Below are 25785 nucleotides of genomic sequence, written 5' to 3' on the forward strand. Positions count from 1 at the left end.
AAGTAAACCCCAGAAGGACTCCCAGCTTAGTACCATAGGGTAGGGAGAGCAAGAGTGAAAGGGAGTTCACTTTTTCATGGAAGCTGAAAAGAAGAAAATGGAACAACAGTTGGCTCCTTGTCCCCAGTCTGCCCCTACTCCCATGTACATGCAGATTACATGAATTCTGTCATTTATCCCCAGATCAAAAAAAAGGGGAAAGGGTTCCTCTTTAAAGAAATTCAGGGGACTGGGCGCGGTGGCTCACGCCTGCAATCCCAGCACTTTGGGAGGCCGAGGTGGGCGGATCACGAGGTCAGGAGATGGAGACCATCCTGGCTAACACGGTGAAACCCCGTCTCTACCAAAAAAAAAAATGAGACGGGCGTGGTGGCAGGCGCCGTAGTCCCAGCTACTTGGGAGGCTGAGGCAGGAGAATGGCGTGAACCTGGGAGGCGGAGCTTGCAGTGAGCGGAGATGGCGCCACCGCACTCCAGCCTAGGCGACAGAGTGAGACTCCTTCTCAAAACAAAAAAAAAAGAAAGAAATTCAATAAAACCTGTTGTAGGCCCTTTCCCTTAAAAGCTAGCTCCCAACCCATTCACCCTATTATGCCTGTTGGTCAAAAGGCATTGCTTATGGTGAGACCTGATCAGCCTTCCAGTCCCAAGGGCGAGACCAGAATAAATAAAACAAGGAAATCAATAACCCTAGAAGAAACAGAAATGATTCAGGAAACAGACAATAGCATTTATTTAAAAAACTTACTATTCTTAAAGCAATTTCAAAAGCTTTTCTATCCATGTCAGCATCAATATGTTATGAAAAAGGAATAAGCGTAAGCGTTCTTTTAATTAAAATATAACTGCTGAAATAAAAAGTTCAGTTAGAAGAGTCAGAAAACAAAGCAAAATAAAGCACCCTGCCTCCTCCAAAAGGCAAAAAGACATAAAGAGAGGAAAATCTAAGAGGAAAAACAAATTCAGGAGATTCAAGCTTTCAATAAAGAAAACAGAAATTTTCCAAAGCTGAAGACAGACAAATGTTTATATATTAAAAGGAACTACTGAATGCCGAGCATAACTAATAAAAAGGACTCACATGTAGGCACATTCTTGTGAAGTATCAGAAACATCAAGATAAAAAGAAAAGTCCAGAAATTTCCAGAGGGGGAAAAAAACTACAAATAAATAAGACTCAGACAGCCATTATCAACACTAGATGTTAGAAGATAAATGGAGGAAAGTCTCAAAGCTCTGAGAGAAAATTATTTTCACTGTAAAATTCTACTTAGGCTATCGACCAAGTATAAAAGCAAAATAAAGACATTTTCAGATACGCAAAGGCTCAATAATTGACCTCTTATTCTTGTATCATGAAGAAGACAGTTTAGGAAGAATATAAAACAAAGGTAAAAACCAAGAAAACAGGAAATATCCTTTTCTTAATGGTGGCACTAACCCAAGAGTCAAGTGAAAAGAAATTCTAAGGATACAGCTATAAAGCAGACCTCAAAGCAATGAGTCCACATTAGAACAAGAAATCAGGAAGCTCCAAAAAAAATCTCAAAGAAGAATCACATACATTCCAGGAAATAAATATACTGAGTAAGAAACTCAAAGATATTACCAAAGCGATAAAAGATGCATACATTGCTTTTCTCAAAATAACAACAACAACAAAAAAAACTCCCGGAAACAGGAAATTATATAACAATATGATCCTAACATAGAGCCATCAACCTAAAATGTGGAAATGATTTTAAGTAATTAATTGCTTAAGTGTGAGAAAAGTAAATCCATTTAGACCACATGCTGGGAACATTCTCCTTTGGGTAACCTAGGATATTTAGAGATAGAAATAAAATTTGAGTATATCATTGTTTCCTCTTCCAAGATGTTCTTTGCCCTCTCTTCTCTCCTCTCACTCATTTATTCATTCATTCTTTCAATATTTACTGAGCACCCGTGCTAGGAGCTGAAGATAAAACAGTGAACAAAAAAAAGAAAAATCCCTGCCCTTTTGAAGCTTATATTCAACAACTCCTACTCTTTCAAGAATCTGCTAATGCAGGAGTCTCCAATCCCTGGGTACTGGTCCATGGCCTGTTAGGAACTGGGCCACACAGGAGGAAGTGAGTGGTGGGTGGGTGAGCATTACTGCCTGAGCTCCAACTCCTCCTCCTGTTGGATCAGCAGCAGCATTAGATTCTCATAGGAGAACAAACCCTATTGTGAACTGCGCATGCAAGGAATCTAGGTTGTGCACTCCTTATGAGAATCTAATGCCTGATGATCTGAACTGAACTGGTTTCATCCTGAAACTATCACCCCCAACCACAGAAAAATTGTCTTCCATGAAACCAGTCCCTGGTGCCAAAAAGGTGGAGGACCACTGTGCTAATGGATTCTCTCACCAATGAAACTTTTTCTAAATTGTTAGGCTATGTGTGTCTCCTTTTTTCCTCCTAAAGAGCTCTAACTCTTTGCAAAACAGAATTTGGCTTTTACATACCTATTACCTCATCTAGTGTGTGAAGAATGCAAAACACCAACATTTATTAGTTATTTCTACCTCTAGTGAACAGCACTGGGCCTAAATCAATAAATGGGTTTTGAACCTTTCTACTCAACCAAAATGTAAATAAAACAGCTGTATTCATCCACTCTCACACTGCTATAAAGAACTACCTGAGACTGGGTAATTTAGAAGAAAAGAGATTTGACTGACTCACAGTTCCACAGGCTGTACAGGAAGCATGGCTGGGGAGGCCTCAGGAGACTTACAATCGTAAAGGAAGGGCAAAGGGGAAGCAAGCACTGAATTCTCATGGCAGAGCGGGAGAGAGGATGAAGGGGGAAGTGCTACATACTCTCATGAGAACTCACTATCACAAGAACAGCCAGCGGGAAATCTGCATCCATGATCCAATCACCTCCCACCAGGTCCCTCCCCAAACACTGCGGATTACAATTCAACATGAGATCTGAGTGGGAACGTAGAGCTAAACCATATCAACTGCTAAGTAAGATGTAAAGTACTATGCAAATGTTACTTATTACTTAACAGATGAGGACACTGAAGTCCTTCTCAGTTAAATGATTTGCTCCAGACCATAAAACTAGTCTGTAGAAGAACCAAAACTAAAACCCATATTGCTGAAAGCCTGGGTTCATGCCATTTCTACTGTACTAGGTTGAATGAAAACAAGTAGTCAAATCAAAAAATGGGCCTAAATGGGAGAGAATTACCTTAGGCATTTTTTTAGAATGTTTTTAAGTATACAATAAACATCTAAAACATAGAATCTATTTCTTCCATATGTCAAGACATAGCTTTACAATTATGTAAAGATTGTTTCAAAAGCCTCTAATCAAAAATCTAACCTATCTTTTAAGAGCTTCAATTTCACAGAGTTATGTATTTCTACTCTGTAGTATGTTTGAAATGCATAAATGTTTCGAGATGTTTAATGGCATTTAATATAATATAAATTGGCTTTTTAAAAACTTCCTCACGGGAAACCTTCAAAACTCATTACCACAAATATACTAAACTTTTTATTCTTTTTAAACCTGAAAACACTTGACTCCTCAAAAAAAAAAAAAAAATGCTTATATTACCTTATACAACAACAACAAAAAGCTTTTTCATGAGTTACAGCAAGCCTATGGTTAAAATTATCAAGATACACATTTTTAAAATTAAGCAAAAAATTAAACATAGATACATATATAACTTTTGTAAAAATCAGAGAGCTAATGAAATATATTCTGGTATTTCACACATGCCAAGGTTACTAGTAAGCATACTTTTTATGGCTTGTCTTTGGTATATGACCATATTTGTTCAGCAATCCACATTATTAATACTGAATAGTAGTCATGGAAATTATAATTTATCCACCAAAATATAACACTGAATAGAGAGGTAGGGTAATTTTATATTCACAGGATAAGAAGCCAAAAAATTGGCTGTTTCAGCTCAACATTTATCAAAGGCTTGTAGGTGCCAAAAGCTATTCTAGGCACTTGGAATATTTCAAGATGAATATATTAAAACTCCTGTCCTTGAGGAGTTTACTCCTCAAGGAGAAAGGCAACTGCAACTACTCTTCTCCCAAATAGTAAAAGCTGACTAATTAAATGTAACTACCAAGTATAGGATACCATGGCTGGATTATCTACAAAGAAGTTTCATCAAACTTAAAAGATAGTTTAAAATACTGTGAAAAAATCAGTTACTGAACGTGTATGATACCAGGACTTGAGCTGTGTTTGTGAGTCTGATCATAAAAATCAGAAATTTAAGTCACATACACTATATTATAGAGCCCCAAATACTTAAAAACCAAAAGGACTCAATGAATACTAACCTAATAGATTTTTACTCATAATGTAACCAGAAGAGTCAAGAGAAACTTTTATCACCCACTAGAATACAGGAGAGTTTTACCTTTTTCCTAATTCTAGTACCACTACCATTAATTACTATAATTCGTTACCAGCTCAGGTGCCAACTCTGTGATCCGGCCCATGCTGAGTAAGAATCAGCACTTAAATAGACAAAATCTCTATCCTTTACAACTCAGACTCAGTTACAATCACTGGAATATGTCTAATTAATCCGCAACTTAATTCTATGCCTTCATCTTTTCCTACGTTTCCCAAAGAAAAAGTACAGATTAGCTTCTGAAGGTCCTTCTTTAATATCTATGCTGACAATCAGATAATTTGTTTTATGACTTTTAAAGCAACCTGTCAAGCAATAAAATGGATCCAAAAAAAAAGGCCAACAGAAACAACAAACAGCAAAGAATAGGCTCAAAAAGAACATGAAACAGCCAACACAAATACAAAGACAGCCTACCTAATAGTCAAAATAAACATCATCCCCACAGTAAAAAATAGCATTTATTGTGCTTTCTTTATGTAAGAGTGAATATGCAATAAAGACTCAATTAATTAATCAACGATTTACTAAACAGACAACAAACTACCTGAGAAAATATGCAAATTTTCAAATAAGAGGTAACATTTTCAGCCGGGACTTCATGGATGCAAGTTCTCTAGGCAAAGACTGGGGGTAGGGATAACACTAAAAGAAAGGCAGAGGACAAGGCAAGGGCATACATATCATCACCAAAATATGAAGCCAGTTCTTATTCTAGGAGCCAGTTCTCATTGTTACACTGAAGTGGAAAGTACCTGATAAAACAGTGACAAGGTATGAAACTGTACAGGTAGAAAGGAGGTAACATATAAACTCTGTTTATACATCAGGCTAAAAAATTTGAACTTAAAAGTTTTGTTTAAAAGACATGTAACTTAATTGGACTTGCTCTTTCCTGTGCCTTTTATTTTCAGTTTTCAAGGAAACATTTGTTCAAAAATAAACAATAGTCAATAATTCAGAATCAAGAACGCTTTATCCCTAATAAGATTTCTCTCAAAGACAAGCACAATTCCACACACACAAAAAATACATTACTTAGGTGGTCCTCCAAGACTTACTACTCTTAAAACAAATTAAGAATTTAGAATCCATTCTCAACTCCCTAAATCATCACATAATTTTGTTTCTTCTCTATAGTAAACGAAGCTCACTATATATAAATATGTACAATTAGAATATGCAAATTATACAGTCAGACAAGATCCAAAAGTTTCTAATAATGTAATCTAAGCTGTCCGTTACTCTGAGAAAGCTTACTATTAATATGGTTGATATATGTAGTATATACATAATCAAAGCAACTATACAGTTAAGCTCTCACATCAGAACAGGATTATGCTGTCAGAGCAACATCCATATGGGTCCACTTGAGCACCAATCCAACCTTGTTCTCAACCTATATTTTATAGTTTTTATTAACAATTTAAAGATAAGCACAAAACAATAATTTCAGTGATCATGTTTTTACATCTTTTTTAGATTTATAAAGGTTAAAGTTGTCAATAAAGTTTTACATCCACAGATCATACATGAATTCACTTAAGTGAATATAATAATAAGAAAAGTCAAGTCAAGGATTCCACCTGACATACCCAAATGACCAAGAGTAAAAAGAGATGCAAGCAAATTAGTAAATCAGTATCTGAGATACTCACTGCAACAAACAGGCCCCAAACACAAAGCATGAGTTTCAAGGACAAGTTAAAACTCCTAAAAAGAGATTAAGAGAAATAACTGGGGTACTAGGCAAGAATGATACAAAATGCCCAACAGGATTATTAACTGGATTACAAAAAAAGGTACGTGGATAGAAAATAAATAAGCAAATGACTAATTAGTAAAATCAAGGAACAGGGTCAGAGGAGTACCAATGGCAAAAGTTGCTACGGTGAATAACAAAAATATACAAGATACAGCATTCTTAGATACTACCATTAGCCAACTTGAAAATATAACAACAAAAGATCATTCATATTAGCAGTAAAAATGACAAAGCTCCTAGAAGCAAATCAAATTTAAAATGTATACGTTTTTTGTTTTTTGTTTTTTTTTTGAGACGGAGTTTCACCGTCACCTCGGCTGGAGTGCAGTGGTGCAATCTCGGCTCATTGCAATGTCTGCCCTGCAGGTTCAAGCGATTCTCCTGCCTCAGTCTCCCGAGTAGCTAGGATTATAGGCGCCCGCCATCAAACCCAGCTAATTTTTTTGTATTTTTAGTAGAGATAGGGTTTTGCCACGTAGGCCAGGCTAGTCTTGAACTCCCACCACCACACCCAGCTAATTTTTTTGTATTTTTAGTAGAGACGGGGTTTTGCCATGTTGGCCAGGCTAGTCTCAAACTCCTGACCTCAGGAGATCCACCTGCCTTAGCCTCCAAAAGTGCCAGGATTACAGCCATGAGCTACCGCACCCAGCCTAACGATTTTCAAGGAGATTTAAAAATGCATTTAAATACAAAAAAGAAGAACTGAACACAAAGATATTCTATGATCACGGATTGGAAAATATCAGTTAACACAAATTATGAGTTAAACCTAATTCCAATCACAAACCCAGCAAGACTTTTTGTGGAGCTTGACAACTTATTCTAAAACTTATATGAGGCCAGGCACGGTGGCTCATGCCTGTAATCCCAACACTTCGGGTGACCGGGTGGATCCACCTCAGGTCAGGAGTTTGAGACCAGCCTGGCCAATGTGGCGAAACCCGATCTCTACTAAAAATATAAAAATTAGGTGGGTGTGATGGCAGGTGCTTATAATCCCAGCTACTAGGGAGGCTGAGGCATGAGAATCACTTGAACCTGGGAGGCGGAGGCTGCAGTTAGTCAAGATCACACCATTGCACTCCAGCCTGGGCAACAAGAACAAAACTCCGTCTCAAAAAATAATAATAATAATAAAATAAATAAATAAAACATATATGAGAGATCAAGGAAAACAAAGACAAGGGAATTGCATCCCAAATATCAAACATGCCACCATATAATTAAGAACATATTTCTGTTGCAGAAGCAGGCAAATAAATCTCTGCTAGAACAGAGACCAAATATAAAGCCAAATATATACATAACCTTAGTAGGACAGGCTTATAAGCCAGTTAAAAAGGGACAGAAAATTGTGTTAGGACAATTAGATTTCCACACAGAAAAAAAAAAAAAAAAAAAAAAAAAGAAGTGCTGTATACCCCTATCTCATATCATATACAGAAATAAACTCCAGCTAGATTAAAGACGTAGGTAAAAAACCAGCCTGTTGCAAGACAAGAGTGACATCATTTCGAAGCAAAACCACCATAATGACAGGAGTTTGGCTCCAGCAGTAAGGTCTTTAAACAACTGCCTGTAGCATAGATAACCCCTCATAAAGATGTTTATCTAACCTCTCCAGTGGTCACGAATAGCAAGAAAGTCTGAGGTGTCACCAGCTGCACATGTTTTACCAAAACAGCTTGCTATATAAAGGATATTTTGGGGAGCGTGGATGTGGGAATACACCACCTTTTGGCTACCCAAAACATTATTTCTGTAAGTCTGTAATAAATGTCTTTTTATAAGAAACTGGATTTGTCAGCAACTTTCTTCAGCCTCTCAGCTTCCTTAGCCTTTGGGGGTAGCTTTGCATATGTTTGCTCATAGCAGAACAGAACTGCTAATAACAAAACTTGTACTATTTGAAAGAGCTCCACTTGTGGTAATGATAAACTAAATAATTCAGACCACTCTCCTGCTGAAAGAACTAAAATGTCTGGACAAAATACATTTAAAAGTCTATGTTAAGGCTAATGAAGACACAAGGCTAATGAAAACAAAATACTGGAAAAAAGAAAAAGAAAGAGGTGAGCCTAGCAATAAGGGCTGCTTTTCTCCAAGAGTCATCTATTAATTACAGAACAGAGGCCAAGAGGCTAAGAAGCAGAGCAGACCTTTTGAATGACTTACAAGATGAGAAGGTCAAAAACTGGAAATCAAAACCTACCAAGAACTGCGAAGCCCTATAATGCCAAAGGACCATATCCTAGATGTAAAGGAGGATCAACCCTCAAAAGTACAGTCATGTGTCACCTGACAACATGGATACATTCCAAAAAAGGCATTATTAGGCAATTTCATCATTGTGTGAACATCACAGAGTGTGTTTACACAAACCTAGACGGTATAGCCTATTGCTCCTAGGCTACAAACCTGTATAGCATGTTACTGTACAGAATGCTATAGGCAGCAGTAACACAATGGTATTTGTGTATCTAAACACATCTAAACATAGAAAAAGTACAGTAAAAATACGATACTATAATTTTATGGTACCACCATTCTATATGCAGTCCATCATTGATGGAAACATCATTATGTGGCACATAACTGTACTAAAGCCCAGATTCAAATTATCTCTAACCCTAATTGAATTAAAGTGATCCAGGATTGCTAGTTCTAGTCACCAGATAGAAACAAACAAAAACCTTAAGTAAAATACATTAATATTCAGAAGTTCAAAAAACCTCTATCACGTTTTATGCAATGTCTAGCACTCTATCAAAGATCACAAGGCATAGACAAAAACAATAAAAAACAAGAGAAACAATATAAAATAGAGACACACAGGAGATTAACATTTAAAGATTAGCAGACAGAATTAGACTATAATTAATATGTTCTAGGATATGAGCCTAAGAAACAAAGTGAGACCCTATCTCTCCAAAAAATCAAAAAAATTAGCCGGGCATGGTGGCACATGACTGTGGTTCCAGCTACTCAGGAGGTTGAAGTGGGAAGATCACTTGAGCCCAGGAGGTTGAGGCTATAGTGAGCCATGATCACACCAATGCACTAGAGCCTGAGTGACAGAGCAAGACCCTGTCTCAAAAAGAAAAACAAAAAATAAAAATAAATTATGTTCTGGAATATAAAATACAAGATTTCTGGATAATATCTTTAAAAGGCTAAAAGGAATCACTAACCTAGAATTCTTTACCCAGCAAATATACTGTTCAGAAGTGAAGTGAGGGTCAGGCATAGTTGCTCACATCAGTCATCCCAGCACTATGGGAAGCCAAGGCAGGAGAATTGCTTGAGACCAGGAGTTGAAGACCAGCCTGGGCAATACAGCCAGACCCCATCTCTACAAAACAAAATTGTTTTAATTAGCCAGGCATGATGGCATGCTCCTGAAGTCCTAGTTACTCAGGAGGCTAAGGCTGGAGGATCGCTTGAGCCCAGAAGTTCAAGGTTGCAGTGAACTGTGATCACATCACTACATTCTAGCCTGGGCAAAAGAGCGAAAACCTGTCTCAAAAAAAGGAAAAAAGAAAACATGAAGTAAAATAACAACATGTTCACCAAAAAAAAACAAAAACAAAAACAAACAAACAAAAAACCCCCAGGTATTATCATCATACCCACACATAAGAAAATACTAACAGATATTCTTCAGGCAACTGGGAAATGCAGAAAGAAATAAAGAACAATAAAAAGCATAAATATATGAGTAAATATAAACATTTGCAATATAAAATAACAAGAATTCCTTGTTCTATTTCAAATGTATACAGAATTTAAAAAAACAAAGCAGATCACAAAAAAACAACAGACCATACAAGCTCTTAAAAACACACTGCCGTATTCTTAGGAAAAGATTGTTTCATGACCATGAAAACAGTGACTAGAGTGAGTTTTACACCTGTTTAATCAAAGACGACTGTTATACTCGTCAAATTTTTGAAAGTTAGTCAATCAGTAATAGTCATGCTTCTGAAATTCAGACAATCAAGAGTATCCTTCAGTGAACAAAGGCTTACAACGTCCAGATACTTTTTAAATGGAATGTTACATATCTTTGTATTATTAACCTTAACAATAATGGTACTCTTTTTGAATAATAAATAAATGAAGAAAAATGTCCTTGCACTAGAAAAGAAAGATACAAATATTTTTGAGACTTAATAGGAGCTGTCATCAAGGCAACACTCAGAAACAATATACCTACAGCTCCTAATCAATCTCTTGTGCAGCTCTGGGCTCCTTTTCATATATGGAAATTAGACTATTACCATGTCATCCCAGAACCCAGGGTACCTGTTGTGTGAGAGGAACAACTATGCTATTCCAAGTGTACGACTCCCCAACATGCTCAGTGGACTGTGTCTTATAACAAAGAATATGAACAGATAAAATCTTTTCTTTGATAACTGACAAAGAGTTTTCTGAAGATAATGATCTGATCCATACCTATCTTTAAGAACTATAGTATGCCTTCACAGTTGTAATTATTGGCAACAAGAATTAAACTTCTTGGATCAAATACTTCATATCTACTCAAAATTGTAACATTAACACTTAAAACTAAGAAAATGGAGATGTATAAAATTTTCCATTTCACACCCTTTTACTTCATATTCCTACTTGATAACTTTAAATACCAAATGCACTGAGTTTAGCCCTGAAATGATATTAAAACTCTTCTCTAACTGGGATATAATTACTTTCCATTGAAGCATTGTTCTGCCACTCAAGAGTCATCTGATTTACATAAATGCTAGTTAAGCACCATAGAAATTCTAAAATATATCATTAGAATGTCACAGATCACTTAATCTACTCTGTCAAAACAGGGATTATTTCAATTTCTGTTTCACTTCTCTTACAAGAAATCCTATTTACTTTCTTTTCTCTAACAGGGAAAAAAAAAATTAGTAAAATAAACTTACAATGTACTTCCCAAATCAAACTTTAAAATGATTCTGGTTAACCACAAATTGAAGTATTTTTTCTGAATGTATTTTACTGAAACATGGCTGACAACATATAATAATGTTACTGCTACAGAATTACAAATTATTTCACTGATTACTCTTCTTATTCAAGAAAAAAAGGTCACTTTGGTCCATACAAAAGTGTCCAAATAAACTAGATACACTACTAGCTTAAAGTAAACAATTTTGTAAATAGCACTTCTACTTAGAGTTAAAACATGACCATAAAAAGCTTTCATTAAGCAATACATTTCACTAAGCTAAATTTATAGAAATATGTAATATTTCTATCACTCTCACACATCCTGACAATATTTGGGAAAATAAATACAAAAATGTTTTATATTTTCTTAAATTCAGAAGTATATAATTTCTTCAAATATTACCAGCCATAAATTATAATATAGAAAATTTAAGATAATACCATGAATATTATAAACTTTAAATAAAATTCTAGCCATAATTTATGAAACTCACATTATTAAACAACACACACACACACACACAGATTCCAAATGAAGAAGAGAAGTACCATGGTAGTTTCTTTGTGACACAACAAAAATTATTCTAATAAATAAACAATCATGTAATTCCTAAATTTGTCACAGAAAGGTATGTGAGCTGGTCCTTACACCTCCTACTAGATATCTTTACACAACTTAAAACCTTTTCTTTTCTCATGCTATTATTTTCTTTGTAACAAAATGCCAACTAGTCAGATTCTAAAATATGAATCTTTAGAAATGAGATTAGCAAATCTATTTGAAAATACTTACTGTCTTGTTTCGTAATCTAATTATGTCTGAGACAGAGCCAGCGCCACAGTACTCCATAACAATCCAGAGGTCTGTATTCTTAAAATAACTGCCATAGTACTTTACAACATATGGGCTAAAAGAAAATACATAAACAATTAAATTTAGTTAATTCCCAAAGAAATTTTTTTCTTAATCCCAATGCAAAGTATTTTCAACATTTCATAATGTTCCAATAAGTTAAATAAGTAAATGTCTATTGTACATCAAATTCTCAATATCTGGAGTTCACCAACTATGCATAATTAGACTTTAATTTATGGATGAAATTTAACAGGATTACAAACCAGAAGAGGACCAAATGTTTTGAGTGATTCTGAAGAAAATAAGACTTCATTTTGGCAAAGAAATTACTACTTAACATGAGGAACAAATGAAAATTTTTCCCTTTAACTAAAGCATTTTAAATATAAGTCTTCTAAAGGATTTTGCATTCAGTCAAATATTAATCAACTCTAAAATAATCTATATTGCAATGAGGCCAAAAGAGTTATTTTAAATTTTCTTTCATTCTGGCTTTTGAAAATTCTAGAGAAAAAAATTATAACTGTTTCTGCTTAAATTTATAGAATTAAAATATTAGCAATTTAATTTCTAAACTGTGGTCTTAAGTCTTCCAGAGCAGAATAAACTATGTTTATAGCCAAGCTGTCTTCAGGAAGATTTAGAAAGGGACAAATGACCATCAGCAATAATGCATATCATGGATAAACTACATATACTGATGTATGAGAAATCTTACCTATCTCAAAGAGGCAGAATACCAAATTCAAAAAATACATAGAGATAGAAAATACAAGACAGCAGAAACTAAATAGGACACAACTTTAACGCTACAAGAGCTCAAATGAGGAAATAACATTGGAATCATCCAAAGAGAACTTTGTGGAAGGGAGTGGGATTTGAATGAGATTTTGAAAGAAAAGTTTAAACTCCAAAATGTAGACGGAGAAGAGGGATAAGAAAATTCTAGAAAAGAGAAAGGCCATGAACAAAGGTACACAAATAGAAAGAGAAAAACCAAGTATGGCATGTAAGAGCACAACTTGTTCAAATAAATACTTCTATGTAGTAGTAGCTACAATCAAAAACAGTAGCTATATTGCTGGGCACCAATGTAAGAAAAATAAGACAGAAAAACAAATAAGCAAAAAAAAAAAAAAAAATTGAAAGTATAAAAGAACATGTAGAGACTCTACCAATTGTGGAGGTTAAGAGAAGACTGTCAGGGAATACTTCTCAGTACAGCCTTTAAAATTTTAGCTATGCTCTGTCATTGAGGCAGTAATAAATAGCCTACCATCCAAAAAAGAAAAAAAAAAACACTCAGGACCAGACAGACTCAGGGCTGAATTCTAGCAGATATACAAAGAAGAGCTGGTACCATTCCTGCTGAAACTATTTCAAAAAATTGAAAAGGAAATGCTCCCTAACTCATTCTATGAAGCCAGCATCATTCTGATACCAAAACCTGACCGAGATACAACAAAAAAAGAAAATGTTAGGCCAATATCCTTGATGAACACTGATTGCAAAAGTCGTCAACAAAACATTAGCAAACCAAATCTAGTGGCACATAAAAAACCCAACCCACCACAATCAAGTAGGCTTTCCCTTTGGGATGCAAGGTTGGTTCAACATATACAAATCAATAAATTTGACTCATCACATAAACAGAACTAAAGACAAAAACTACATGATTATCTCAATAGATACAGAAAAGGCTTTCAATAAAATTAGACGTCCATTCACATTAAAAACTCTCAACAAACTAGGTATTGAAGGAACATACCTCAAAATAGTAAGAGCCATATATGAAAAACCCACAGCCAACTATCATACTGAATGGGCATAAGCTGGAAGCATTCCCCTTGAAAAGGGGCATTAAGACAAGGATGCACTCTCTCACCATTCCTATTTAACATAGTATTGGAAGTCCCAGCAAGGGCAATCAGGCAAGAGAAAGAAAGGTCATCCAAATAGGAAGAGAGGAAGTCAAACTATCCCTGTTTGCAGATGACAAGACCCTATATTTAGAAAACTCCATAGCCTCAGCCCAAAAGCTTCTTAAGCTGATAAACAACTTCAGCAAAGTCTCAGGATACAAAAGTAATGTGCAAAAATCACTAGCATTCCTATATACCAACAACAGTCAAGCTGAGAGCCAAATCGGGAACTAACTCCCATTCACAACTGCCACAAAAAGAATAAACTACATAGGAAGACAGCAAACTAGGGAGATGAAAGGTCTCCACAAGGAGAACTATGAAACACTGCTCAAAGAAATCAGAGATGACATAAAGAAATGTGAAAACATTCCATGCTCAGGGATAGAAATAATCAGTATCATTAAAAAGAGGCTGGGCACGGTCGTTCACGCCTGTAAACCCAGCACTTTGAGAGGATCACTTGAGGTCAGGAGTTTGAGATCAGCCTGGCCAACATGGTGAAACTCCCATCTCTACTAAAAATACAAAAATTAGCTGGGCATGGTGGCACGTGCCTGTAATGCCAGTTACTCGGGAGCGTGAGACAGGAGAATCACTTGAACTCGGAAGGCGGAGGTTGCAGTGAGCTGAGATTATGCCACTGCTCTCCAGCCTGGGCAACAGAGCAAGACTCCATCTCAAAAAAAAATAATAATTAAAAAAAAACAAAATATATATGTGTGTGTATATATGTATACACACACACATCATTAAAATGGTCATACTGCCCAAAGCAACTTATAGATTCAATGCCATTCTTATTAAAACTACTATTTGAGATTCAGCACAAAACTAGAAAAAATTATTTTGAAATTCATATGGAACCAAAAAAGAGCCTGAATAGCCTAAGCAAAAAGAACAAATCTGGAAGCATCACGCTACCCGACTTCAAAATATACTACAGGGCTACAGTAACCACAACAGCATGGTTATGATACAAAAAAAGACACATAGACAAATGAAACAGAATAAAGAACCCAGAAATAAGACCACACAACTACAACTATATGATCTTTGACAAACCTGACAATAACAGGCAATGGATAAAGGATTCCCCATTCAATAAATGGTGCTGGGATAACTGGCTAGCCATATGCAGAAGATTTGAAACTGGACCCCTCCCTTATATCATGTACAAAAATTTAACTCAAGATGGATTAAAGGCCTAAATGTAAAACCCAAAAATATAAAAACCCTGGAAGACAATCTAGGCAATACCATTCAGGACATGGGCAAAGATTTTATGACAAAGACACCAAAAGCAATCACAACAAAAGCAAAAATTGGCAAGTGGGATCTAATAAAATCAAAGAGCTTCTGTACAGCAAAGAAACTAGCAAGAGAGTAAACAGATAACTTACAGAATGAGAGAAAATTTTTGAACAAACTATGCATCCAATAAAGGTCTAATATCCAGCAGCTATAAGGAACTTAAACAGATCCACAAGAAAAAAAAAAAAAAACCCTATTAAAAAGTGGGCAAAGGACATGAACAGATACTTTTCAAAAGAAGACCTACATGTGGCCAACAAGTATATGAAAAAAAGTTCAACATCACTGATCATTAGAGAAATGCAAATCAAAACCACAATGAGATCCCATGTTACACCAGTCAGAATGACTATTATTAAAATGTATAACAACAACAACAAAAAAAACAGATGCTGGCAAGGATGTGGAGAAAAAGGAATGCTTACATACTGTTGGTGGGAGTGTAAATTAGTTCAACCATTGTGGAAGATAGTGTGGCAATTCCTCAAAGATCTAGAGACAGAAATATCATTCAACCTAGCAATCCCATTACTGGATATATACCCAAAGGAATATAAATTTTTCTATTATAAAGACACATGCATGCTTATGTTCATTGTAACTAGCACTCTTCACAATAGCAAAGACACGGCATCAACCTAAATGCCTATCAATGATAGACTGGATAATGAAAATGTGGTACATATATACCATGGAATACTATGCAGCCACAAAAAAGAACAAAGTCATGTCCTTTGCAGAGACATGGACAGAGCTGGAGGCCATTGTCCTTAGCAAATTAACACAGGAACAGAAAACCGAATGCTGCATGTTCTCACTTATAACTGGGAGCTAAATGATGAGAACACATGGACACACAGAGTGAACAACACACACTGGGGCCTATCAGAAGGTGGAGGGTCGAAGGAGGGAGAGGATCAGGAAAAATAACTAATGGGTACTAGGCTTAATACCTGGGTGATAAAATAATCTGTACAACAAACCCCTATGACACAAGTTTACCCATGTAACAAACCTGCACATGTACCCCTGAACTTAAAATAAAAGTTAAAAATAAATAAATAACAAAAATATCAATCATCTAAAAAATAAAGTTAAAATTTTTCCATTATAATTAAATTTTGTATTAAAAACAAAGCCAATAAATACAAAAAAAAAAAATTAACTATGTCTTGAAGTCAAAGGTAGAACAGAGCAGTTGGAGCTAAAAGGCCTGAATTCAAATCTGTTTTATCCCCACTGCTACTCCATTACCTCTTACACAGACTTGCTCCCCACCGGTCTCCTTGTCTTAGTTTTCTCCCCCGTTCTAATCTATGCTACATACAGTTGACAAGGTACCTTACTTTAAAACAAAAGTAAAATAAGCTGATCATACTGTTCTCCTAGTTAAACAAAAATACTCCAATCATTCTCCATTACCCAAAGGAAAAGGTCTTATCTGCTTCATATCACATACAAGTTATTTCAAAGTCTACCTTGTTACCCATATCTCTGATTACTCTCCATCTCATACCTTAAGTTTCCAGACATACTCAGCTTTGCTAGGTCTTGGGAATTGAAAGTACGTATTTGGAGTTCATAATGTTCACTGAACCATTTAAGAAAAGTGCTTGTTTACAAACTAATGAAACTAAATACAGACTTAGAACTGCGACATATGGGAAACGTAAAAAAAAAAAAAAAAAAATTCTTTACATGTACTCCTTTGAGGTATGGAGCCTACGTGGAAACTTTTATAGGGAGTAGTGCTCCTATACCTGGCTGTGCATCAGAGCCACCTGTGACCCAAGCCCATATTCCTTTGAGGTTCTGATTCAGTAGGTTTTTAAAAGCTCTACCAGTGACTCTGATACAGACCCAGAGTTAAGCTTCACTCCACCAGTGAACAGACTGTATATCCTTCAGAAAACAAACAAACAAAACTCTTTCTCTCTCTATTTTTTTTTTTCCTGAGACAGAATCTCACTCTGCCACCTAGGTTGGAGTACAGCAGCACCATCTCGGCTCACAGCAATGTCTGCCTCCTGGGTTCAAGTGATTCTCATGCCTCAACCTCCCAAGTAGCTGAGATTACAGGCCTGTGTCACTACGCCCAGCTAATTATTATAGTTTTGCTAGAGAGGGGGTTTTGCCATGTTGGCCAGGCTGGTCGTGAACTCCTGGCCTCATGTGTTCCGCCTCCCTCGGCCTCCAAAAGTGCTGAGACTACAGGCATGAACGACCATGCCCGGTCAAAAAAAAACTTTAAATATGAATTTTCTCATTCAAAATTTTGAAAAGTGTTAAGTAACAATGAATTCAAGATTATGTTCACTGAAAAGCACACAAATGTACATTTTTCTTGCCATGCACACTAATCAGCAATGCTAAGAGTAGAAGTGACAACTCACAAAAATTAGGAATTCTAACCTGGGCAGCTACCTGAAAAAACAGCCCTATCTCTCCATAAGAGTAAGTCAAGAGAAAAAGTTGGCAAAAGGTAAAATTCTCTTCAAAAAAATAATTCATGGCCCATCTAATACCCATGTAAGTAGACGGATCCAAGTCCAACACCTCTACAACATAAAACATGGCCTCACTAACTTTAACCCAGTGAAGTATTTAAGCAACCAGAACTAAACAGCCACACGCATTCACTGACCCTTTACTTGGGCCAGGCATTTGACTAGATGTTCAGTATGCACTGGTGAAACACACATCCACAATTTGGTCCCTCACACAGAATACACCAGCATGAATACACAGGAATTAAGGAAGTAAACTCACAAATAAATATGATTACTAACCACAGCAAGAAAAGAAGAAAGGGTGCTATAAGATAAACTGGCTGTGACTTTATTTTGTATTCACTATTTCTGCAAATAAAATTGTTCCTAGTTCATATGAAGGAATGGAATGCATTCGTATTCCATGGTAGCCTCTGAGACTTGGAAGGCACTGGAGTATGTGAAAAACCTTTGAAGGTAGGTAAGTGAGCTTTAACAATAAAATGTCCTTTCTCCATTGAACGGCTGTGAATTACAAAATCCACAGATTGGAAAAGAAGGAAATGCTTAAACTCCAGAGTTCATATGTATACAGTGGCCATCCTCTGATACTTTCTATGTCAGCACCTTTTATACTGTAAAGCACTTATTACACCTTGTAAGGACTTTGTCATTGACTTTTATCTGCCTCCCCTAGAAGAACAGAAGCTCCATAAAGATAGGTACCAATCTGTCTTGCTTTGCATTTTATCCTCAGTAGCTCTCTTCTCATATATACAAACTGAAGGAGCAGGCCGGGCACGGTGGCTCACGTCTGTAATCCCAGCACTCTGGGAGGCTGAGGCAGGCGAATCATGAGGTCAAGAGATCGAGACTATCCTGGCCAACATGGTGAAACCCTGTCTCTACTAAAAATACAAAAAAAAATTAGCTAGGCGTGATGGCGCGGGCCTATAATCCCAGCTACTCAAGAGGCTGAGGCAAGAGAATCGCTTGAACCCGGGAGGCAGAGGTTGCGGAAAGCCAAGATCACACCACTGCACTCCAGCCTGGCGAAAGAGTGAGGCTCCGTCTCAAAAAATATAAAGTTAAAATAAATTAATTAATTAATAAATAAAAGAACCAATGAATAAATAAATCACACAAAAAAACTAAGACAGGACCTAATTTAGGACTCTCCAAGGGAAAAACATTTACGCTAAAATGCAAAACTTAATTAGAAGTTAGCCAGATAACTAAGCACCAAGAACTGCCCTGCAAAGGCCCTGAAAGACAGAACAAAGCACGGTCAAATAATTGAACGATTAGCAGGCCTAGGATAAAGTGAGTAAAGGATACAGTAGGACATAGTGGAGTTGCATATGTAAGCAGAAGCCTGACCATGAAGGGCCTCAAAACCAAGGTAAAGAGACTGGGTTATATTTGAAATACAGGAAAAAATCAGTGAAGAATTTTAAGCAGAGGAATAACAGGATGTAAAGTTTTTGTGGTTGCTGAATGAAAGCTAGATTGTAGGGAAGCAGATGTGAATATAGAGAGACCAATTAAAAAGTAGTGTTAGTCCATGCAGAGATTATATTAAGCATATCTTTTTATTTTCTGTATTCTTGATGCTTTGACATCTGGGACCTTGCTAAAACTGAAGCGACTGCCCCTCTCAGGGTTAGCTAATTTCTAGAGACAGCAAACTAACTCCCATGGAAGGATGTCTTTTATAGGCACACCAACCCATCTAGAGCCCAAACCTCCAACCACCTCTATGGTTACAGTCTAGGGTCAACTTTTCCCCTGCCCAAATTGCCCCAGGGCCAGATACTAGACAACCAGAGAAAGTCCTATGCCCCAGAACCCAATTGAAATACTCAAAGTAGCCAATCCTAAACCTGTTTTACCCTGTCTCACCTGTCCCTTCCCACAGAAACCACAAGAAGATTCTTGCCCACTTTTTCCCCCTCACTTTCTCTGCCTCCTAACTGACCCTGGTACTTTCCTGTGGAGCCCTCTGTGACACAGCACTCCTCCTTCTCTTGTGAGCTGTATGTGTAACAATATATCTTTTCCACAGCAATAGTCTCTTAATCTGTTGGCCTCATGATATGGGAGTAATAATAAAGCATACTTTTTTTTGAGACGGAGTCTCACTCTGTCACCCAGGCTGGAGTGCAATGGCGTGATCTCAGCTCACTGCAACCTCTGCCTCCTGGGTTCAAGCGATTCTCCTGCCTCAGCCTCCTGAGTAGCTGGGATTACAGGCACCTGTCACCATGCCCAGATAATTTGTATTTACTAGACACAGGGTTTCACCATGTTGGTCAGGCTGGTCTCGAACTCCTGACCTTGTGATCCACCTGGCTCGGCCTCCCAAAGTGCTGGGATTACAGGCATGAGCCACCGCGCCCAGCCCTAAAGCATATATTTTAAAAGAGAGATGTTGGTGGCTTGGATTAAAGTGAGTGTAGTAGAAATAGCAAAGAAAACAAATTCAAGAGATGTTTTCAAGGTACACAGAACACAATGTGGTAGTAGTACAGACTGGGAAGCTGGGAAACAATAAACAAGTTTTCTTCTGTTTTATTTACTGTGCCTCCCTACAATTGCATACAGAACCCACAACTTAAGACTGGCAAACTGAAGACTAAATTTTAAAGCTGTCATTTTAAAAAATTAAAAAGTGAGGCCAGGCGTGGTGGCTCACACCTGTAATCCCAGCACTTTGGGACACCGAGGCGGGCAGATCACAAGATTAGGAGTTCGAGACAGCCTGGCCAACATGGTGAAACTCCGTCTCTACTAGAGATACAAAAAATTAGCCGGGCCTGGTGGCACACACCTGTAATCCCAGCTACTCGGGAGGCTGAGGCAGAAGAATCTCTTGAACCCAGGAGGCAGACGCTGCAGTGAGCCAAGGTCGCGCCATTGCACTCCAGCCCGGGCAACAAGGCGAGACTCCATCTCAAAAAAAAAAAAAAAAAAATGTTAAAAGTGTTAACACTGCCACCAATAGGCCAATAGGCTCAGACAGTTCAAGACCTGAGACTTCTAAACTCAAGTCTATTTCCACTAACATAGATATGCATTCAAATTCACATTTATTTAATTTTTTTTTTAAAGTAATTCAAACAACAAACATTCACTGAACTATTAGCAGACGCTAGGGAGAAAAACGGAAAAACATTAGACTAGTGACAAAGAATAAAGGGCAGTCCAGGCAATGCAGAACCCCTGAAGGAATTTATGTAAGGAAATAATACAATCAAACTAGCATTTAAATATTATCCTGTGCAGGACTGTCAAGGATCAAACATGATATTGTTCATTCTAGCCAGCAAGTTAACTAACTGCAATTATTTAGATGTTCTAACATCTGTTTTTAAACCATCATGTTGATTATTAAAGGCTAGGGAAGAGGGAGAGAGAGTTTCACTCAAAACACTGTACACTCCAGTGTTATATACAAGCAAATCTATAAGATACTGCAGGTTTGATTTCAGACCACCTCGACAAAGCAAGTATCACAATACAGTGAGTTACACAAATTTTTGTTTTCCAGAAAGAACCCTTGGACCAGGTAGATTCATAGCTGAATTTTACCAAATGTATAAAGAAGAGCTGGTACCAACCCTACTGAAACTATTCCAAGAAAGCCGAGGAGGAGGGACTCCTCCCTAACTCATTCTACGAGGCCAGCATCATTCTGATACCAAAATGTGGCAGAGACAAAATGAAAAAGAAAACTTCAGACCAATATCTCTGATGAACATAAATGCAAAAATTCTCAATAAAAGACTTGCAGACCAAATGCAGCAGCACATCAAAAAGTTAATCCACCACGATCAAGTAGGCTTTACTGCTGGGATGTAAGGTTGGTTCAATATACACAAATCAATAAATGTCATTTGTCACATAAACAGAGGAGATTTTGCAAAATTCTTGAGGGTCCTAATATTTCTGGAATGGGCAATGAGTACTGGCTTCAACTTAAAGTCATGAGAGGCATTAGCCCCTAACAAGAGAGTCAGCCTGTCCTTTGAAGCTAAGCAGTGACTTCTCTCTAGCTTGGAAAGTCCTAGATGGCATCTCCTTCCAATAGAAGGCTGTTCTGTCTACATTGAAAATCTGTTGCTTAATGTAGTCACCTTCATCAATTATCTCAGCTACATCTTCTGGATAACTTGCTGCAGCTTCTATATCAGCACTTGCTGCTTCATCTTGCACTTTTACATTATGGAGACAGCTTCTTTGTCTAAGCCTCATGAACCAACCTCTGCTAGCTTCAAACTTTGTTGCTTCCTCGCGTCGCTCAACCTTCATAGAGTTGAAGAGAGTAAGGGCATTGCTCGAGATTAGGCTTTGGCTTAAGAGAATGCTATAGCTGGTTTGAACTTCTATTCAGACCACTCAAACTGTCTCCATATCAGCAATGAGGCTCTTCCACTTTCTTACCACTCATGTGCTCACTGGAGTAGCACTTTTAATTTCCTTCAATAACTTTTCCTTTGCATTCAAGTTTGGCTAGCTGTTTGGCACAAGAACCCTAGCTTTCAGCTTATCTCGGCTTTCAACCTGTCTTCCTCACTAAGCTAAATCATTTCTAGTTTTTTATTTAAAGTGAGAGTTGTGTGACTCTCCCTTTCACCTGAACCCTTACGAACCATTGTAGAATGACTAATTGGCCTAATTTCAATATTGTGTCTCAAGGAATAGGAAAGCCTGAGGAAAGGAGGGGAGATGGGGCCGATGGCCTAGCAGTGGTACAGTCAGAACACACACAACATTTACTTCACCATCTTACAAAGGTGCAGTTCGTGGCACCTCAAAACAATTACAACAGTAACATCAAAGATCACTGATCACAGATCACCATAACACATATAATAATAACGAAAATGTCTGAAATATGGGCAGAATTACCAAAACATGACATAGACACATGAAGCAAGGACAAGCTATTGGAAAAATGGTGCTGACGGACTTGATTTGTTCAGTACAGTTGCCACAACCCTTCAATTAAAAAAAGAAATGCAGCATCTGCAAAGTGAAGAAGTACAACAGAGTAAGGTATACCTGTATATAAATTTTAAGCAATGCAGAAAGTTTTAATTCAGACATATGCCTAAGAATTTTGACTAAGCCAGTATATGGACTCGAAGGTTGTATCGGAACCCAGCAATTCTATACACAGTCATCCCTCAGTATCCATGGCGAACTGGTTCCAGGAACGCCACAGATACCAAAATCCATGAATGCACAAATTCCTTATATTAAATGGCACAGTATTTGCATATAACTACATACATCCTCCAGTATACTTTAAATCATGTCTAGATTACTTATTACACCTAATACAATGTAAATGCTATGTAAATATTTATTATACTGCATTGGTTTTTTTTTTTTTTTTAATTGCTTTTTTCTTCCCAATATTTCCAATATGCAGTTAGCTGAATCTGCGGATGCAGAACAAGCGGGATACAGAGGGCTAACTGTAGTTTTATTATTTTTGTTATTCTTTTTTTTTTTAAGAGACAGGGTATCACTCTGTCACCTAGGTTGGAGTGCAGTGGCACAATCATAGCTCACTGTAGCTTCAAACTCTTGGGCTCAAGTGATCCTTCTACCTCAGCTTCCCAAGCAGCTGCAATTATAAGCATGCACACACCTGAACTAATTATTTTTTTTATTTTTTGTAGAGACAGGGTCTCACTACATTGTCCAGGCTACTCTCAAATGCCTGGCTTCAAGTGATCCTCCTGCTTTGGCCTCCCAAAGCACTGGGATTACAGGCGTGAGCCACTGTGCCTGGTTAGTTTTGTTTCTCTTAAATAGGAGTAAGCAGCTATGCCTTTGAAAATTTCACTGTGTGGAAGAACCAGGAACACACAAAGGAAATTACAGACTACACCAGGAAGCAGAGGTGAAATATGATGCCTTAATAACTAGCATGCCAATCACGCACAGGAAGCAGAGGTGAAATATGATGCCTTAATAACTAGCATGCCAATCATGAGCCACATTCTATGCCTTTCTCTTATGCATCTTCTCTCCATTTCATCCTCCTGTCTCATTAATTTTTCCCTTCCCCTATGTAAACACTTTCAATCCAATAAAATGATGTATCTTGTTCTGGTTTTCTTTTTTTTTGAGGGGGTGGGGGCATCTGGGCTTCCTCTCATCTCATACCTAACGATCACACCCTTTCCATTTCCATCTTCATTTCATAGCTCCCTACACTCTTTATCCTAATGGTCCTCCTCTAGTATCACAACTCAAAATAGAAAGAGTATTTTAAAAAATGAGAAAACCCAAAGGGGAAAAATGGAGAAAGGACCACATACTCCTATCTAACTGTACGTTACTTAAACACTACCCATGATACAAATTATATGGACTGAATCATTATGTTGAAGCTTCTTATAAAAATCCAAATGTTCTATTCACAACCCCCGAAACATGGAATCAATCTAAGTGTCCATCAACAACATCATATAATTAAAGAAAATGGAATACTTTGAAAATACTGCTTGAAAGGTGACTCTTTTTTTTTTTTTTTTTTTGAGACAGAGTCTGGCTCTGTCACCCAGGCTGGAGTGCAGTGGCATGATCTCAGCTCATTGTAACCTCTGCCTCCCAGGCTCAAGCAATCCTCCCAACCTCAGCCTCCCAAGTAGCTGGGACTACAGGCACGTGCCACCATGCCTGGCGAATTTTTGTATTTTTGTTAGAGATAGAGTTTTGCCATGTTGCTCAGGCTGGTCTCGAACTCCTGAGCTCAAGCAATCTGCCCACCAAGGTCTCCCAAAGAGCAAGGATTACAGGCATGAGCCACCATGTACAATCAAAAGGTGACTTTTTAAATATTAACTTGAATTTCATTCTAACTGAAGAAAACCATATATTGCTAAAGGTATATTTTTTAAAAGTCTTCCTAATGTGAGCATGTGATAATTAAAATACTAAAGAAATGGCTATTTTTAATTACATCATTTTCATCAACATCTTACTACAATCTTAGTAGTGTTCTATAACTTAGTAGGTAATATAAATAGAGTTTTTACAAAGGCAATGTGGATATTCTACGGAAACTGAGCTGTTCCCAGCAAAAGCTGAATCACACAGCAATTTATTTCTTGGCCCACCCAAAACTGAATATACACATGAGCTGATACAAATTGCCAAAGTTCATCACTAACCCTCCAATATGGTGATTTTCAAGCTTTTTATTTTTTTTATGTCAGAAGCCGTGTTCAAATGGAATCTTATCTAGAAACATGAGGAAATAGAACAGGTAAGAATGTAGCATGCTCTGGTAGAAGTCAAGGGGTGCTCAGTGACACCCTGAACAGGCCAGCTGAAAATGCTCTATTCTGCCATAAGAGTTGTCTCTTCTCTTTGCCCAGCAAATCTAACTCATCAATTAGGACTCAGCTTAGCTATGACCTCCCTGGGAAAACTTTCCCTGAACCCCCAAACATGAGGTGTTAGATATCTCTTCCAACCCACATACTTCTCCATATCTATCCCATCACAGCTCTTACCACACTGTGTATTGAAATAGCCTACCCATTCATCTGTTTCTTCCAGCTCAGTGAAAGTCTCTCTAAGGCCTAAGACCCACTCTTTTTTTTTTTTGAGATGGAGTCTCACCCTGTCACCCAGACTAGAGTGCAATGGTGTAGTCTTGGCTCACTGCAACCTCTGTCTCTCGGGTTCAAGTGATTCTCCTGCCTCAGCCTCCCCAGGAGCTGGGATTACAGGCACCTGCCACCACGCTAGGCTAATTTTTGTATTTTTAGTAGAGACGGGGTTTCACTGAGTTAGCCAGGATGGTCTCGATCTCCTGAGCTTGTGATCCACCCGCCTCAGCCTCCCAAAGTGCTGGGATTACACGCATGAGCCACGGCACCCAGCCAAGACCCATTCTTTGTTGTATCTCTTGTGAGAGCAAATCAGGGCTACACTTAGGAGTAGGAAGTACTCAATACATACTAGTTGAACAGGTAAAAAGGGGATAGCTGTGTGCCCTGATTTGTAACGACATTA

The 25785-nt window shown here is 37.4% G+C and overlaps 1 protein-coding gene across 1 annotated transcript in view; it reads right to left on the bottom strand.

Annotated features, from left to right (window-relative positions):
- The window catches only part of STK3 (serine/threonine kinase 3), a 354584-nt gene that overhangs the window by 265823 nt on the left and 62976 nt on the right, over positions 1-25785 (bottom strand). Inside the window, exon 4 of the mRNA XM_033202322.1 lies at positions 11958-12072. Within this exon, the coding sequence (XP_033058213.1) occupies positions 11958-12072 (115 nt within the window). The remainder of the gene's footprint in view (positions 1-11957; positions 12073-25785) is intronic.

Source organism: Trachypithecus francoisi, unplaced genomic scaffold (genome assembly GCF_009764315.1).
Source record: "Trachypithecus francoisi isolate TF-2019V2 unplaced genomic scaffold, Tfra_2.0 Lachesis_group7, whole genome shotgun sequence".
NCBI classification, from domain to species: Eukaryota; Metazoa; Chordata; class Mammalia; order Primates; family Cercopithecidae; genus Trachypithecus; species Trachypithecus francoisi.